The sequence below is a fragment of the Gymnoscopelus microlampas genome (genome assembly GCF_963454915.1).
Source record: "Gymnoscopelus microlampas genome assembly, chromosome: 1".
Classification (NCBI taxonomy): Eukaryota; Metazoa; Chordata; class Actinopteri; order Myctophiformes; family Myctophidae; genus Gymnoscopelus; species Gymnoscopelus microlampas.
This window is the reverse complement of record NC_139962.1, coordinates 22600977-22615871: the sequence shown is the minus strand read 5'-3', so window position 1 is coordinate 22615871 and position 14895 is coordinate 22600977. Positions and strand designations below refer to the sequence as shown.

Here is a 14895-nt window from a genome sequence, read left to right as displayed (position 1 = left end):
ATCTGCAGCCACTTGTTCCAAATGCATTTATATCCATTTCTACATACAGTATGCTGCGACTCATCCCTTTCTAGGCTTGAAATATGACTTGCTACGTATATAGGGGCTGAAACACTTTGTTTACACTTTCACACATCTTCTCTCACTTTTCAATGTCTAGCTGATCAATAATAATAATAATAATAATAATAATAATTGGGCGGCAGTGGCTCAGGAGTTAGAGCAGATGTCTTGGAATCGGAAGATTCCCAATTCAGCCCATCTACAACGCAAATTTGTTACGAGTCACAAGCTTTTAGATCAGCTATTTTCCGTTTCCCAACAAAATCTATTATTTTATTTCATAAAGGGTCAGAACAGACAGTGGTAGCATTGCCAACCCTAAGCCACACCCAAACCCAGTTCAGTTTATGTTTAGAGCCAGGTTAATGCTCACCTCTTCTGAGGCGAGGTTCAGTTGATGTTTAGTTCACTTTATGTTTTACAGTTCAGTAAAACACAAGTTCAGTTTATGTTTAGGGACAGGTTTATATGCTCACCTCTCCGGAGGCGGGCTCCACCGCCTTCAGCAGGTCAGAGACGGCGCCGGCGAGCGTCTTGGCGGCCCTCATCAAGTCGGTGCCGCCGCCAACCTCGTCCTCCGTGAGCGCGGCCAGCAGCTTGACCCCCTTGGACATCTCCGTCAGGTTGGAGGAGATGGTGGTGATGGCGCAGCCCACCGCCGTGTAGTCCGTGTCCGTGGGGTCGCCTGGCATGAAGAGGGGAAATAAGGGAGTGTATGAGGCGAGGACGTTTACAGAGAGGAGATAACCACTTAAACCCCGATATGGGTAACCGGAGTCCTTCTGGGCTCAATACTAGTGTCTTTTCTGTTTTCTGTTACTGTGGGGAAAGCTTTCGCTGAAAATAGCCGATTGACAAGCTCACAGCATCGCACTGTGATCTGAGTCGATCTGCTATTTTCAGCGAAAGCTTTCACCACAATACAGATGCTGGGGTTTAACTGTGATAATGAGGCCCTGAGGACAGCGAGAGAGAGAGAGAGAGAGATGGAGAGATGGAGATAGATAGGGATGGAACAACTAAACAGAAATAAATAAAACAGGAAACTAATTAAAAACAAAGCTCTAAAGATCTGCCGGCAAATCTGGCACCGACCGATGCCAGATTTTGGGGTCGGATGCCGATTCCGAATTTAGGCAGTCTTAGACAACCGTTTGACCGATCTTTTAAGAAAAAGAGAAACAAAAAAGCACTTTAACTTATACGTGTATGCAAACTAATTAGTACAGATATATTCAATTAATTATAAAGTGTGGGTTTTAAATTATATATATATATATATAAAGTATTAAGAAGAGCTTGTGACTAAATGATAATTACATTTGATCCACTGGAACACTTTTTTTCCCCCCATTTCATGAAAAGTAATGGTTTCGGACATACAAGGTTTCCACCTGACAGTGACGCTATGAAACCAAATTTAGTTGAAACGGTGAAAGATTTAGCACTGCTGCCAGTAACAAACCCCCCACTGAAACCACACATCAGTTAACTTAAAGGTGATTAATGTGCAAAGTGTCACAATGTGTCACATGAAGGAGAAAGGCTTCAGGGCCACGTAGTAGACATCTGGCAAGTGATTTTGACTTGGCTTGGTTCAGTCTGGCTCAGAACCAGGAGGTGCCAGCTATGACCAATGCTCTCTGTTACCCCACAGTGGAGAACTGTCATTAAAGGAACACTTTACCCCCGAAATGACGTGTGGGTTTTAGCCCAAGCTGGTTTCAAATGTACAGGCGCGCTCCTCGTTCAAGCATGAGACTGTTTACTCCTAAAATGTTTAAACTTAAACAATATGTACTTTGATGATCGGAGTCCACCAGAGGTCTATACCCTCCTTTTTTTTTAAGCTGAAGGCAATTGTTGAGTTTGAGTGAAAATACATGTGTTTTGGAATTACTGCTGTTTTGGAAGTAATAGGCTACATGCCACTTGGATTATACTGTGAGAAGTATTCATTGTGTAAGGGATAATTGACACCACACCGGTAGTTGTTGAGAAATAACACCCGACATGATGATTAAACACAGAGGCAAAGCAGAGGTGTTTAATCATCCTGAAGGGGGTTATTTCTAAACAACTACCGGCGCGATGTCAATTATCCCGCTTATTACACGGCTACTTAATAAATACATAATAAATTGACCCAAAAGTAACATCAAAACGAAGTATTTCCTTGCTTAGGGTAATGAAGAATGTATTACATAAGTGTTGCGCTGGTCGGACACAGTCACCTCGGAAAACAAGATCAAAGCGAATTTTCGGTTACTGCATTGTGTATTTCTCTTTTAAAATGTTTTCAAAAACATTCTTGAGAGCAATGTTTAGTTGTAAATGACATTGTGTGTTTGTTTACATGGCTGTCATGTTGGATATGGCACAAAACCAAGCAGCGCAGATTGATATGAGCAGGTGCTCCGAGTCTTTGATTAGACAGCGATCTGTTATTGAGCTCATCGGTCATTATCCAGAAATGACACACCGCTGATTTCAGCGATTGACCAATCAGAATCAAGCATTCAACTAAGCCGTGTAATAAATGCAGATATCCAATATACAGTACAGACACAGAGTGACAGTGTGACTTCATTTAAATCCCATTTTAAAATAAACTATTGACATGACACCTGTGTGTGAGAATTTAGTTCTGCTGTCCTCCTATTAATTTAAATTCATCTCTGTTTTTCGGATTCTTCATTCATTGTAATGGAATGCGACCAAAATAGAACTTCTGCGTGAATTCACACACCATGCAGTAAGTATTCGATAGAAAAATGTATGTCATTTTGGGGTGAAGTATTCCTTTAAGCTTAAGACAGATGCCATTAATGAGAACCAGATCAATAGCAAAGCCCACCCAGAGATAGTAGTAATTGGTGGCATTAGTTAAAGTAATGCAGGAAAATTGCGGCGTTAAGAAATGCTTGTAAAACTTGGGCTATAGACATATGCCGGCTTCATAAAACGTTTCTCCAAAGTCATATGACATGAAAATGTCACACACGGTAGATGCCAAAAACACTATGGAACATACTGGATGCCGTGCTAAATATGTGTTACAGGCATATGTGAGCAGGGTGCAAGTAATGGGTCAGATTTCACACAGTCATTGGGCCTCGTCCACGAAACGTGTTCACAATCATAAAACGCTTGTGTGAGCGTTTCCATGAGCATGAGTCTGACTCATCATTCTTCTTCTTAGCTGAATATCGTTGCTGTCGGGTGGAAACTTTGCATGTCCAAACGGTTCCTTTTTCATTATTATATATATTTAGAATAAAATTGTGAAAATAGCCAATCTACAATCTCAAAATGTGGCGTGATGTGATGCGTTGTGAGCTTGTAGATGTGCTATTTTCACTACTTTTGTGCAACACTCTTGTATGATGAATTAGGACATACATTATTAGAGAAATGTGGAGATACAAGGTTTATGCCCGACAGCAACGTTTTATGAAGCCGGCATAGTCGCATGACGCCACTTAGAATGCCTTATTCAAGTCAAATCAATTACAAAATGTTTATGTGCCTAATACTTGTCAAAACATATAAAAGAAAAGAAAATAATATGTCTGTAAACAATCTATTGCTTGCTTTTGGACTGAGGATGTATAACTGGGCTTACAGACACAAATTCAAACCGATTTGTATTAGCTTTACAGTTGACAAGCGACGCAGCTGTACTATGTAGCCTACCACTGAGAGCTTTCACCGCCGTGAAGTTGGTTTCACGTTGGATAGTCACCCAGTTTGCCTTTTATGGTGTTAAATGGGGCGTGGCGCAATGCAAATGATGCACACATTAACGCACAATTAATTTACAAACAGGTGGCATTCATCATCTGATACACCTGAGACGTGCACGAATCAAGGCTGTGCACACCCTTTGGTTGGTCTTTACTTAGGAGCAGATCTATACTAAAATATTGGGTGGATGGGTGGATGGATGGATGGGTGGGTGGATGGATGGGTGGGTGGATGGGTGGGTGGATGGATGGAGCCACTGACCGGCAGTGAGGTTGACGACCGAGGCGGTTCCCGCGGTGATGGCGTCCACCTGCGAGTGGATCTCGTGTTTGGACTCATCCACCTTGTTCTGGATCCATACCTTGGATGCCTAGGCAATGACACGCACACACACACAAACAAGACACAAGATGAATGATTAAAGTGGAGAAATAACTAGGGGAAAGAGAGATTGTGTGGTTATGCATCGGTATGACAATTAGCATTAGAATGTGTGTGTGTGTGTGTGTGTGCAGTATATACCATATCCTGTCCCAGTGGTGGCAGGGCATCCACCTCATCCAGGTCGACCTGAGCTTGTTGAACAGCCTGCATACTGGTGTTGATGGTTCCCATCAGAGCCTGCTGGGCCGAACTCTGCAGGAGCGCGCACGCACGCGCGCGCGCACGCACGCACGCACGCACGCACGCACGCACGCACGCACGCACGCACGCACGCACGCACACACACACGCACACACACACACACACACACACACACACACACACACACACACACACACACACACACACACACACACACACACACACACACACACACGTTAGCTATACAGGCATCACTGCTTCTCAACATGGGGTCCAGGGACCCCCAGTGGTCCTTGTGGGGCGTTCACAGCTAAATGAGGAACCAAATGAAAACGATTTTAACAGCATAGATCGGGGTCCCAGAGATTTTAAAAAAATCATATAAATTGGGGTCTGCGAAAGCTTTTGAGATTTGTTCCAAGTGGGCCCTGATCCACTAACGGTTGAGAACCCCTGATGTACAGTACACACAACTCACTTTCTACAAGCTCACAACGCGCTGCAGCGCGACGCGTTGTGAGCTTGTAGATCTGCTATTTTCAGAGCGCAACACCCTAGCGCAACCAAACATAAAATTACTTGTCTTTTAGTTCTACTGGATCTCTTCTCCACTCTTCCCTCACTAACATTTTAGTCTAGTTTTTATTTGTTGACGGAATTGTCAAAATTGTCAATTTAGTCTTAGTTTTAGTCATCATAGCTTAGTTCTTACAGTATGTAGTTTTTATTTCGTTTTCGTCAGTGAAAAAAGGTAGTCGACGAACATCTAGTTTAGTCGACGAAATCAACACTGCCCCCAAATCCTGTCCCCTCCAGGCTGTGTGGCTGCAGGTGTTCTTTCTAAACACAACATTCCAGCAGGTGATTATACTGTACACTAATTAGGACACCTTGAGAGGAGAGGGATCTAATTAGTCTAATCACCTGGTGTACCACCGTCTTACGGAACACATCATTATGGACCTCTAGCAGCTCTAGCTCACTGATTACCAACCTTTTTTCATTTCAAGGACCCCCCAGTTTCTTTCTCTCTCTCTCTCTCTCTCCCCCTCTCTCTGGGACGCCAATCTACACTGTACGATCTGATCTGAGTGTAAATGGATTTGTAAGGGTCCTAACTATCATTGTCATTTAGCTGGGGACCCCCTGGAACCCCTTCAATGACCCCCTGGGTGTTCAGAACCAGTGATGTACCCTATACCAGTGGTTCTCAAAGTGGGGTCCAGGGTCCTTGGGGGGGGTTCCAGTGGGTCCCAAGAAAAAGTAATTCATGTAGCGTCACAATAACTTTATCCAGTTATACGTTGACTATTTTTAATTTAAAAAATATATAATCTTGAATGTATTGACAAATTTTGAATTTTCAAATCTTTTCAAATCTTCTCTTCTGGGGGTGCCTGGCGCAAAACCTTTTCAGATGGGCGGTCCGCGGCCAATTACACATCAATTTGGGGGGTATTTGGCACAAAAAAAGTTGGAGAAGCACTGCCCTGTACTGACCAGCGGGGGCATGTGTCCACGGTGCATCTGTCCCATGGTGATCTGCTGCTGGGCAGAGGGCATGGTTCCCACGCTGAGCGAGTCGGTGCCGATGGACCCGGAGCGGATGACGCCGGGCAGCGCCACGGAGCCATGCTCCACACGGCCCACACGGTTAAACTGCTGCTGCAGGATGGTCGACCTGCACACACACACACACACACACACACACACACACACACACACACACACACACACACACACACACACACACACACACACACACACACACAATAAATTAATTGATTAATTAATCAATTTAGATCAAATAATCAAATAATCAAATAATCAAATAATCAAATAATCAAATAATCAAGTAATCAAGTAATCAAATAATCAAATAATCAAATAATCAAATATTCAATGTACAGTGTTGAATAGTGGTTTTGATAGTTGAATATTCTGTGGAACCTCTAACACACACACACACACACACCTGGCCCGGACGTTTGGCGTAACCGTCTGGACACCTACTGTAGGCTGGTAATCCAGCCTGACAGCGGGTTTCGACTCCTGATCCTGACGACCTTTACTGCATGTAATCCCCCCCCATCTCTCCCCCCATTTCCTGTCAGCCTACTGTAATCTATCAATAAAAGCCCCAAAAATATAAAAGAAATACACACTGGGGCGAATGCATGATCTCCTGGCAGAGAAAGTGACGGTAATAGTGGCTTATAGCCTGATTTAAACAGTACTATATACAACATGCTGAAAAAATAGCAGCTCTGCTATTTTGGGCAGAAAAAGAGACTTAGTATGTGCGTGTTTATTAAAGAGAGACAACACAGAAAGCAAGACCCTGTCCTACAGTATCTGTACTTCCAGGAAATACAGCTTTGTTTCAGAGAAAGCCTTGTGAGCTTGTAGATTGCCTATTTTTAAAAGATTTAGAAAAAATGGTGAAATGGGACATTCTGCATAATGACTACTCTAACTTTTGGTACTGTAAGTATATTTTGAGGACTTTTACCTGTAATAGAGTATTTCTATAGTGTGATATTGCTACTTATACTGAAGTAAAATAATCTGAGTAAAATCAGAGGCCATCCACATGTTCGCAGCATTCAAGCCACTTGCCTCCAGTGCTGCACGACTGCATCGATAAGATTATTTTCTTTTTTAACTACAGCAAATACTCTGTCGGAAGAGGGAAACGATATCAACGGAGGCTAGAGCGGAAACAAATAACTTCCTTTCTGTTCTGCAACAGGCAGATAAATGGACTAATACTCATCTAATCAGGAAATGTCCTGATACGGCCCCTCGCTTTGTCCGGCGCTCCGAGATTTCCTCGAATAATTATTATCTCTCTGGAACAAGACCAGCTCAGGAAGCGGTTGTGTCAGGAGATGAGGTCCAGGGAGATGTATTAACTGTACTCTGCTGCAGTGCGGGGCACTTGTACTTAAAGCTTCTATTATGTTCGTTTTGTGTGTGAATAAAATGTTATTTTGTCCAATCTGTATGGTAGCAGCGGTTCCAAACCTGTGGGCCTGGGACCCCGCTGCGCTGGTGGGCCATGAGGGCATTGCAAGTGGGCCCCAATTGACAAAACACTAATCATAATATAACATCAATAAAAAAAAATACTTTAGTATTTTTCCTTTAAAACCTTGAAAATTAGTTTTCATATTGATACCAATAAATAAGAACAAAAATAAATAAAAGCGTGCTGCAAATAGCCGCCTGGCTCTTTTAAACACCCAGGGTCCAAATCGATTTTTCGTATTAAACGCCCGGGCTACTATTTGGAAATATACGGTAGTATACCACGTTAATTCCATCGATCCATGCCAGAACACAATCAATTGATTGATCATGAGAAATGCATTCAGCCCAAAAGTATTCATTATGCCAGGTCCATTTCACAATCATCATATCATAATTATTAATGAATTAATGTGTTTATCACTTTAATGCTGCAGCTGGTAACGGTGGGGCTGATTTTAATTACTTTACGTGATGCTGGGTATATTAATCTATTATAACAACACATCATCATCATTTATTAGATAGCATATATTTTCTATTAATGCTCTCAATCTGCAAAGTACTCTAAGTTGTCAAGTAAATGTAGTGGAGTAAAAAGTACATTTTCCTCTGAAATGTAAATAAGTATAACAAATTGTAAATACTCAAGTAAAAGTACCAAACATTGTACTTAATTACTGTACTTCAGTGTACTTAATAACTTTGCATCACTGGTGCAGGGTCATAGAACAAAAGTGATGCCCATTGCTGTCAGGCAGAAACCTTGCATCTCCAAATTTCAACTTTTTATGTTTTTACGTAAATGAATATCCTACTTCATCATACAAGAGTGTCGCACTAAATAGTAAAAATAGCTGATCTACAAGCTCACAACACATCACGATGTGCCACGTTGAGAGCTTGTAGATCTGTCATTTTCGGCATTTTTAAATGTTTTGAAAACAATAACAAAAAAAGGAACGGTTTTGGACATACAAGGTTTCCAGCCGACAGGGACGTTATTATGCACCGAATGTGACCTTATTCTATTGTTCCAGCAGAACAACACCTGGGGAAATCTACTGGGCAAAGGGACAAAAGACACCGTGATAAACTTTAGGAACACAGATATTTGTTCTGCCTCTTGGCAGAACAAATTTGTTCTTACTTGTTCTTACTGGAATAAAGAGACCTTTTGGTCTCAATGTAATTTTTACTGGTTAACCCATTCAACCTGGGAACGCATCTGTGTCATTTTTAGATTTCTTTGGCTATACAAAAGTAGCAGATATATAAACTCTATGAGCTATGAGCTAGTAGATCTGCTATTTTTGAAAAAACGTGAAAATGTGTGAAAATCTTTGAATATATATATATTTTTTAAAGCATTTGTAACTCAAATCTTTGCTTCTGTCTTCTAAATCCTAACAGTTTTCTGACAAAACGTATGTTGCTATATATCAGTGGTGCTTAAAACCTTTTTCATGTCAAGGACCCCCAAAATGATATGTATTTGGCCACGGAACCCCATCTGAAAATATTTTGTTCCAGAACAAAAGATTTGAGTCAAAAATGTTCCCTTTGAAAAATATTCAATGTTCATGATTTAAAGAAAATAGCAGATCTACAAGTTCAAATGAGCTTGTATATCTGCTATTTTTTCTGCTATTTTTTAGCCAAAGTATAAAATATGGATAAAGTGGTTACACGGATGCGTTTCCGTTTTGAATGGGTTAAATAAAAGGTTATACATTTCTCAACAGATTCTGCCCTCAGCGTTGCTGAAAAGAACGTTGGGAATGTCGCAAGCGGTGCCAAGCGGCTCCAGTTTTTTATTTGCACATACGGATACTTTTTTTTTTTTGTTAGGGTATGTCTGAAAACCTGGCAGGGTGTTTTTGTCAAGCCTACTTCTTAGGGGAGACGGATTCCTCCAGCATAGTGGATTCCTCATCACCTTCCAGGCCAAAGCGGTCCTTGCTTTGCTTCTGCAGGACAGGAGAGAGAGGGAGCATGCATGTTAAAAACTTATAGAATACTTCTCGTACAACAAAATAGTGAAAATAGCCCAATCTACAAGCTCACAGCATGCCGCGTCTGTTGTGAGCTTGTAGATCTGCAGACCAGGTACAAAGCCAAAGGTCAAGTTTACCTAGTATTGAGGGTTTAAGTGGTTAAACATTTGCTCAGAATAGTTTGAAGGGCCACCGCCGCAGTGGAGGAATTTAGCACAGCTCCCGGTGGAGTAACATAACTGCGATTGGCCCCTGCGGCACAAATACTTTTCTTTGGGACCCCACAACTCCCCAGCCGCCCGTCCGTCCTCAAATAAATTTACTGGTTGGCATGCCGATAACATGCTGAACCAATAACCATCAAAGAACACTGGTTCTCAATGTGAGGGGTCCAGGGACCCCCAGGGGTCTTTGATGGGGTTACAAGTAGCCTCGTTCCCAGCTTTAATCATCTGCGAAGAGAAAAGCCTGGTCACGACCTAAAGCAGAGAGTGTCTATAGGGGCGGAACTTCCGTCGCACGTATTTCCCCCGGAAAAAAGGAAAGTTACGCTGGGAACCCACCAAAAAAAGCATCGCTCGCACGCTTTTATTGTGGCCGCAGGTTTGCGCGCGACTGTTCTCGACAAACCCGGCCAATGCATATCAATGAGAATGCGTGCGGAAAATCTTATTTTTCCCCTCCCAGAGCGGGGAAAACAATAGCCACGTGCACGAGTGGAGCGTTGCATTCATTAACATTGTAACTCACCATTAGGCCCTGACCCGTAAGGGTCCAATTGGACCCCTGGTGGTCCACAGACCCGACATTGAGAACCAGTGCTATATGACACCCTGTTCTCATATAAGTCTCAAAATAAGTAAAATCCATACATATAGATCCACCAGATAACCGTTCCAAAAAAATGTGTGAGCAAATCGACCGCCCAGCGATGTGCTTCATTTTACTGCCAGAGCCTATAGAGAGAAGCAGCACAGTTCCAACCACAGACACAATATGTCCCCCAGGAAGGATATTGATTGGTTCCGATTGATGGGGCTTCCGAGAATGGCTGCCTCACCTTCTTCAGGATGATGTCGATGTAGCCAGCGATAAGTTGAGAGATCTGTTCACCCTCAGTGGTCTGCACCGAATAGTAGCTCTCCTGGTACTCCCCGAAGTCCTGCATACACACACAAGCAAGCACATACACACACACAGTTCCATCAAACTACAATTCATGGTGGGGTGATACACTTTGCTGAACACGGTGTCGCACACCGGAAATAGGCGATCTACAAGCTCACATTGAGTCGCAGCCTGCCATGCTGTGAGCTGGTTACATCGGATATTGTCGGTGTGCACTGTGCACGCAACTAAGTATAAATACCCACTTTACCACATCATCCCTATTCAGGGGCAAAAGAGTTGATCTACAAGTTCACAAAGTGTCGCAGTGTGACGCGTTGTGAACTTCTGCACATCAACATCTCTCAGTGATGGTGTAGAGGGAAAAAAGGAGGCGACGTAACCGCCTATAGTATAGATCCTAGAGGTACAGTACTCCAGTCAATGATGTATATATACTGTAGGGTTTAAGTGGTATAAGGTTATACATGGTGAGCTTGTAAATTGGCTATTTTCAGTGTGTAACACCGCCAAGTATAAATTCCCCCACAACAGTTATACTCTAGGACAAGGAACCACTGCAGTGACAGGCCTGGGTTTTCCCCAGAGGATTTAGTGGAAGGATTAATGTGTATCTACTGTAGAACCAGTTGTTTCACACACTACATACTCTGTTGGGTGACGTCACACCACTGCAGCAGACAGTTGTGGCAAATTAATCTAATAACCGCTACGAGAAGGCAGACTTTATGTCGAAAACAGCGCAGGGAATCGAGAACTCCAGAGACAGAACATTTTCTTCTACAATGTACACCGTGTGCACATAATGCATGCATCGCACATCGTGTCTTAGGAATCGCAAACTTGCCGGGAGCGAACTGACAGCGGCTGAAAATTGCAGCTCCCTCCAAAAAATAGGGATATGTTTGAATAACCGAATCAACTCTATGCATATATTTCAAACGGGGGAGTCAACGAGAGGCATACGTCTAAACTTCAAAGCGTTGGGTTGAGTCAACGTGGAAGAAAAAAGGGAGAGGGGATTAAGAGAGAGAGAGAGGATTAATTCAATAGAAGGCCGGTGAAGACAGCATGTGTACCTGATCTCCTAGATTAAATCCCCTGTTGCACATTGACTGTGGGTGTCGACACAAAGGAGAGTTATTGACAAGCCAGACAAAGGAGTTTGTTCAATAGCTGTGTGCAAAAGAGTGACTAGGGAGAAATAGAATGTGTGGATGAATGTTTATGACCATTGTGGAAAAGTAGAATTTGCTACTCCAGCTGGTTAAGCACACAAACATATTGGTACTGTAGGCTATGAATATGAATTAAAGATGCTTCTGGTTCTATTATTGAGACTTAAGTTCCAGAGAGAATTCACAGGTCTAGCCAAGTTCTGCAGCATTGATAATTGTGTCTTGTCTGGCACCAGCCCCTGAATCGCTAGTCACACCGATTAAAACCTTCTATATGATTCAGGGGTTTGGTGTTGCTGTCGTTCAGTCTGTTTTCTCAGTTGGAATTCCAACTGGGCCAATCAGCGTCCTTTGAAGTCGACGATGGAAGTCAACAGCGCGAAACAGTGGGTGCATTCAGAAATACGCTCCGAGTATATTTCAGAGCGCTCTCGTTTTAATATCATACAGTGCTCCCTATCTCAGTTAATTTACGAACGGTCAGATAGCACATTGGGGAGTGTATTTCCGCACTGTGGTAACGTTTATAAAATTCTGTGACTGGCTTATGATTGGTCAGCTGGGGATTAACTAATCGCTGTGCCCATCTCAGAAAACAGCTGCAATGGGAGCACTTTTAGACTGAATAATGAAGTAAAACAAAATGTAAATTCAGGCTGAGTGTCACGTTAACCTGTGACTGCATCTGCAGACAAAGGGGCATCTGGGCGTGTATGTTTTTATGTGCAACTTCCTACAATATCTTGCTCAGCTTCTTGATGTCTCTGTGCGTTGGTGTCTGGTGTGCGTAGGACGCAGCCTCTTACCAGAGTGAAGCTCTTGGGCGAAGCCGCCCACCTTTTGACGGTGGTCAGCGGCCACTCCTGGACCACGTCTTTGGTCTTCTCCTCCACCCTCATCACTGACTCTTTGGTTATCCCCAGAAGACGAGTCACCAGCTTATTTTTACCCTTCATTTTCTCCTGCACAACACAAACACAATGGCTCTTTAGTCTGGCAGGAAGGCAAGTGGTCCCAGCACCCACTGCAACAGGTGCAGTGCACAGTGAAATCCTCAGTGTGTACAAATGTAACCAGATCGACCCATTGTACACTCTCAGAGTTATAAATGGATACATTCATACAGAGGATTATACTGTATATCATCATGTCCACTAGAGCAGTAGTTCTCAAACGTTTTCATGTCAAGGACCCCCAAATTGATATATATTTGGCCACGGACCCCCAACTGAAAATCAGAAAAGAAGATTTGTGTTAAAACATAAAAAAATTATAAAAATGATTTTTCCAAATTTGTTCAAAAATAGCAGATGTACAAGCTCGCAGCGTGGCAAGAAGTGACACGCTGCGAGCTTGTATATCTGCTATTATTATAGCTACCACGGTAACACATCTATATCTGCCACGGTAACACATTATGCTGGGGACCCCCTGGAACTCCTCCATGGACCCCTGGCCCCACTTTGAGAACCACTGCGCTAGCGAGATGCCCATTGGGAATGCATGACCCTTCTGATTAGGCAATACCTGTTGTACCCGTCGGTTGAACGGTTCTCGGGATATGTGGGTAACAGTCATACAGAGACACACACAGACATTCTGTGCACTTGTGTGTTTTCTTACTGCAGTTGGCAAGGTTGCAGCGCAAAGCTTTTTGGCACGAGTGGAAAATGTTTCAAGCCGCACCACTTACAGAAATCAAATTATGAAATGTCAAAACAATGGCACCAAAAATGAGTTGGAACGGGGAAATAAACCAAATACACCAATTCAGTCTCAACTTCTTTTCTTTTTTTGACAACCGAAAACATGGCACATGAGTAATGTACCGTCTGAGGAGGGCACATACAGTATAGTCGAGTGGGTGAACAATTTTGCCAATAAACAATTTTCCACTGTAGGTTTATCCAATATGGCCCACTAGATTGGTTTTCTCTTAAGAAGTTGAACATGAGTTCATGGCCACTACAGCACAACAAATTAATAGCAGCAGCTGCAGCAATAAAGACGGGAGGAAAGAAAGCATGGAGAGAAAAAAAAGGGGAATTCCTGCTGCTGTAGGTTTAGTCATCTCAAGCCTGAGTTCTACTTTGTTGTACCGCAGGTGTTGCTCGCCGAAAATAGCCGATATGCAAGCTGAAGTTGCGAGCTTGTAGATCTTGTATTTTCGGGAGTGAAACGAGACACACCTTTCCCCATTAACAGTACTGCTGGAATAGCACACACACACACACACACACACACACACACAAATCTTCTCTTCTGGGGGTCCCAGGCACAAAACCTTTTCAGATGGGGGTCCGTGGCCAAATGCATATCCGTTTGGGGGTACCTGACACGAAAAAGTTTGAGAACCCCTGATCTAAATCACATTCTTGACAAAAAACATGACAACAACCCATTCCCGGTGTCTGTAAAGGCAATCAGATGGTTTCTCAACAGTATAGCTTCTAGCCCAGCGTTGTTGGGGTGACAGGTGCGTAGGTGTATGTGTGTATGTGTGTGTGTGTGTGTGTGTGTGTGTGTGTGTGTGTGTGTGTGTGTGTGTGTGTGTGTGTGTGTGTGGACCAGCGATTGTGCAGAGATCTTCCTACACACCATCTCTTGGCTTGCATTTTAAGTGCTGCTGGAGACAGCCTTTAACCAGCACTGATAGAATATTCACAGCTAGATGAATACGACCGGCACCACAGCTCCTGTTTTCACCCTGTCAGCACCTCTCTCATCTTTGTCTCTTCGCTTTCCCTTCAGTGTTCTCTCTCTCTGTGTGTGTGTGTGTGTGTGTGTGTGTGTGTGTGTGTGTGTGTGTGTGTGTGTGTGTGTGTGTGTGTGTGTGTGTGTGTGTGTGTGTGTGTGTGTGTGTGTGTGTGTGTGTGTGTGGTACAAGATGGCGACAAGGGGACATGGCAGGTGCAGACTGTGACACAAGCGATTCCCACCTGGTTTTACACTCCATATTCAAATTCTACCTTCACACCCCTATATGCAGTACTGTGCCAACACGTTCCCATCCCTGCTCGACATGTTTTGACACTTGGGCGGGTAGCTGTAAGTGTCACTTACTCAATGCGCAGTTCTCACATTAAAAGGAGCACTTCACCCATTTTCAACCTTATCTTCATGGTGGTAGGGTTGGATGGTACCCTTTATGTCTATTCACTGTGTCT

At 43.2% G+C, this 14895-nt stretch overlaps 1 protein-coding gene across 1 annotated transcript in view; it reads right to left on the bottom strand.

Moving 5' to 3' along the window:
• tln2a (talin 2a) overlaps positions 1-14895 on the bottom strand; it is a 181542-nt gene that overhangs the window by 82609 nt on the left and 84038 nt on the right. The window contains exons 11-17 of the mRNA XM_084065302.1: positions 12535-12690; positions 10483-10584; positions 9319-9395; positions 5896-6076; positions 4333-4446; positions 4072-4180; positions 540-748 (exon numbers count right to left, since the gene is read on the bottom strand). Of these exons, the coding sequence (XP_083921428.1) occupies positions 540-748; positions 4072-4180; positions 4333-4446; positions 5896-6076; positions 9319-9395; positions 10483-10584; positions 12535-12690 (948 nt within the window). The remainder of the gene's footprint in view (positions 1-539; positions 749-4071; positions 4181-4332; positions 4447-5895; positions 6077-9318; positions 9396-10482; positions 10585-12534; positions 12691-14895) is intronic.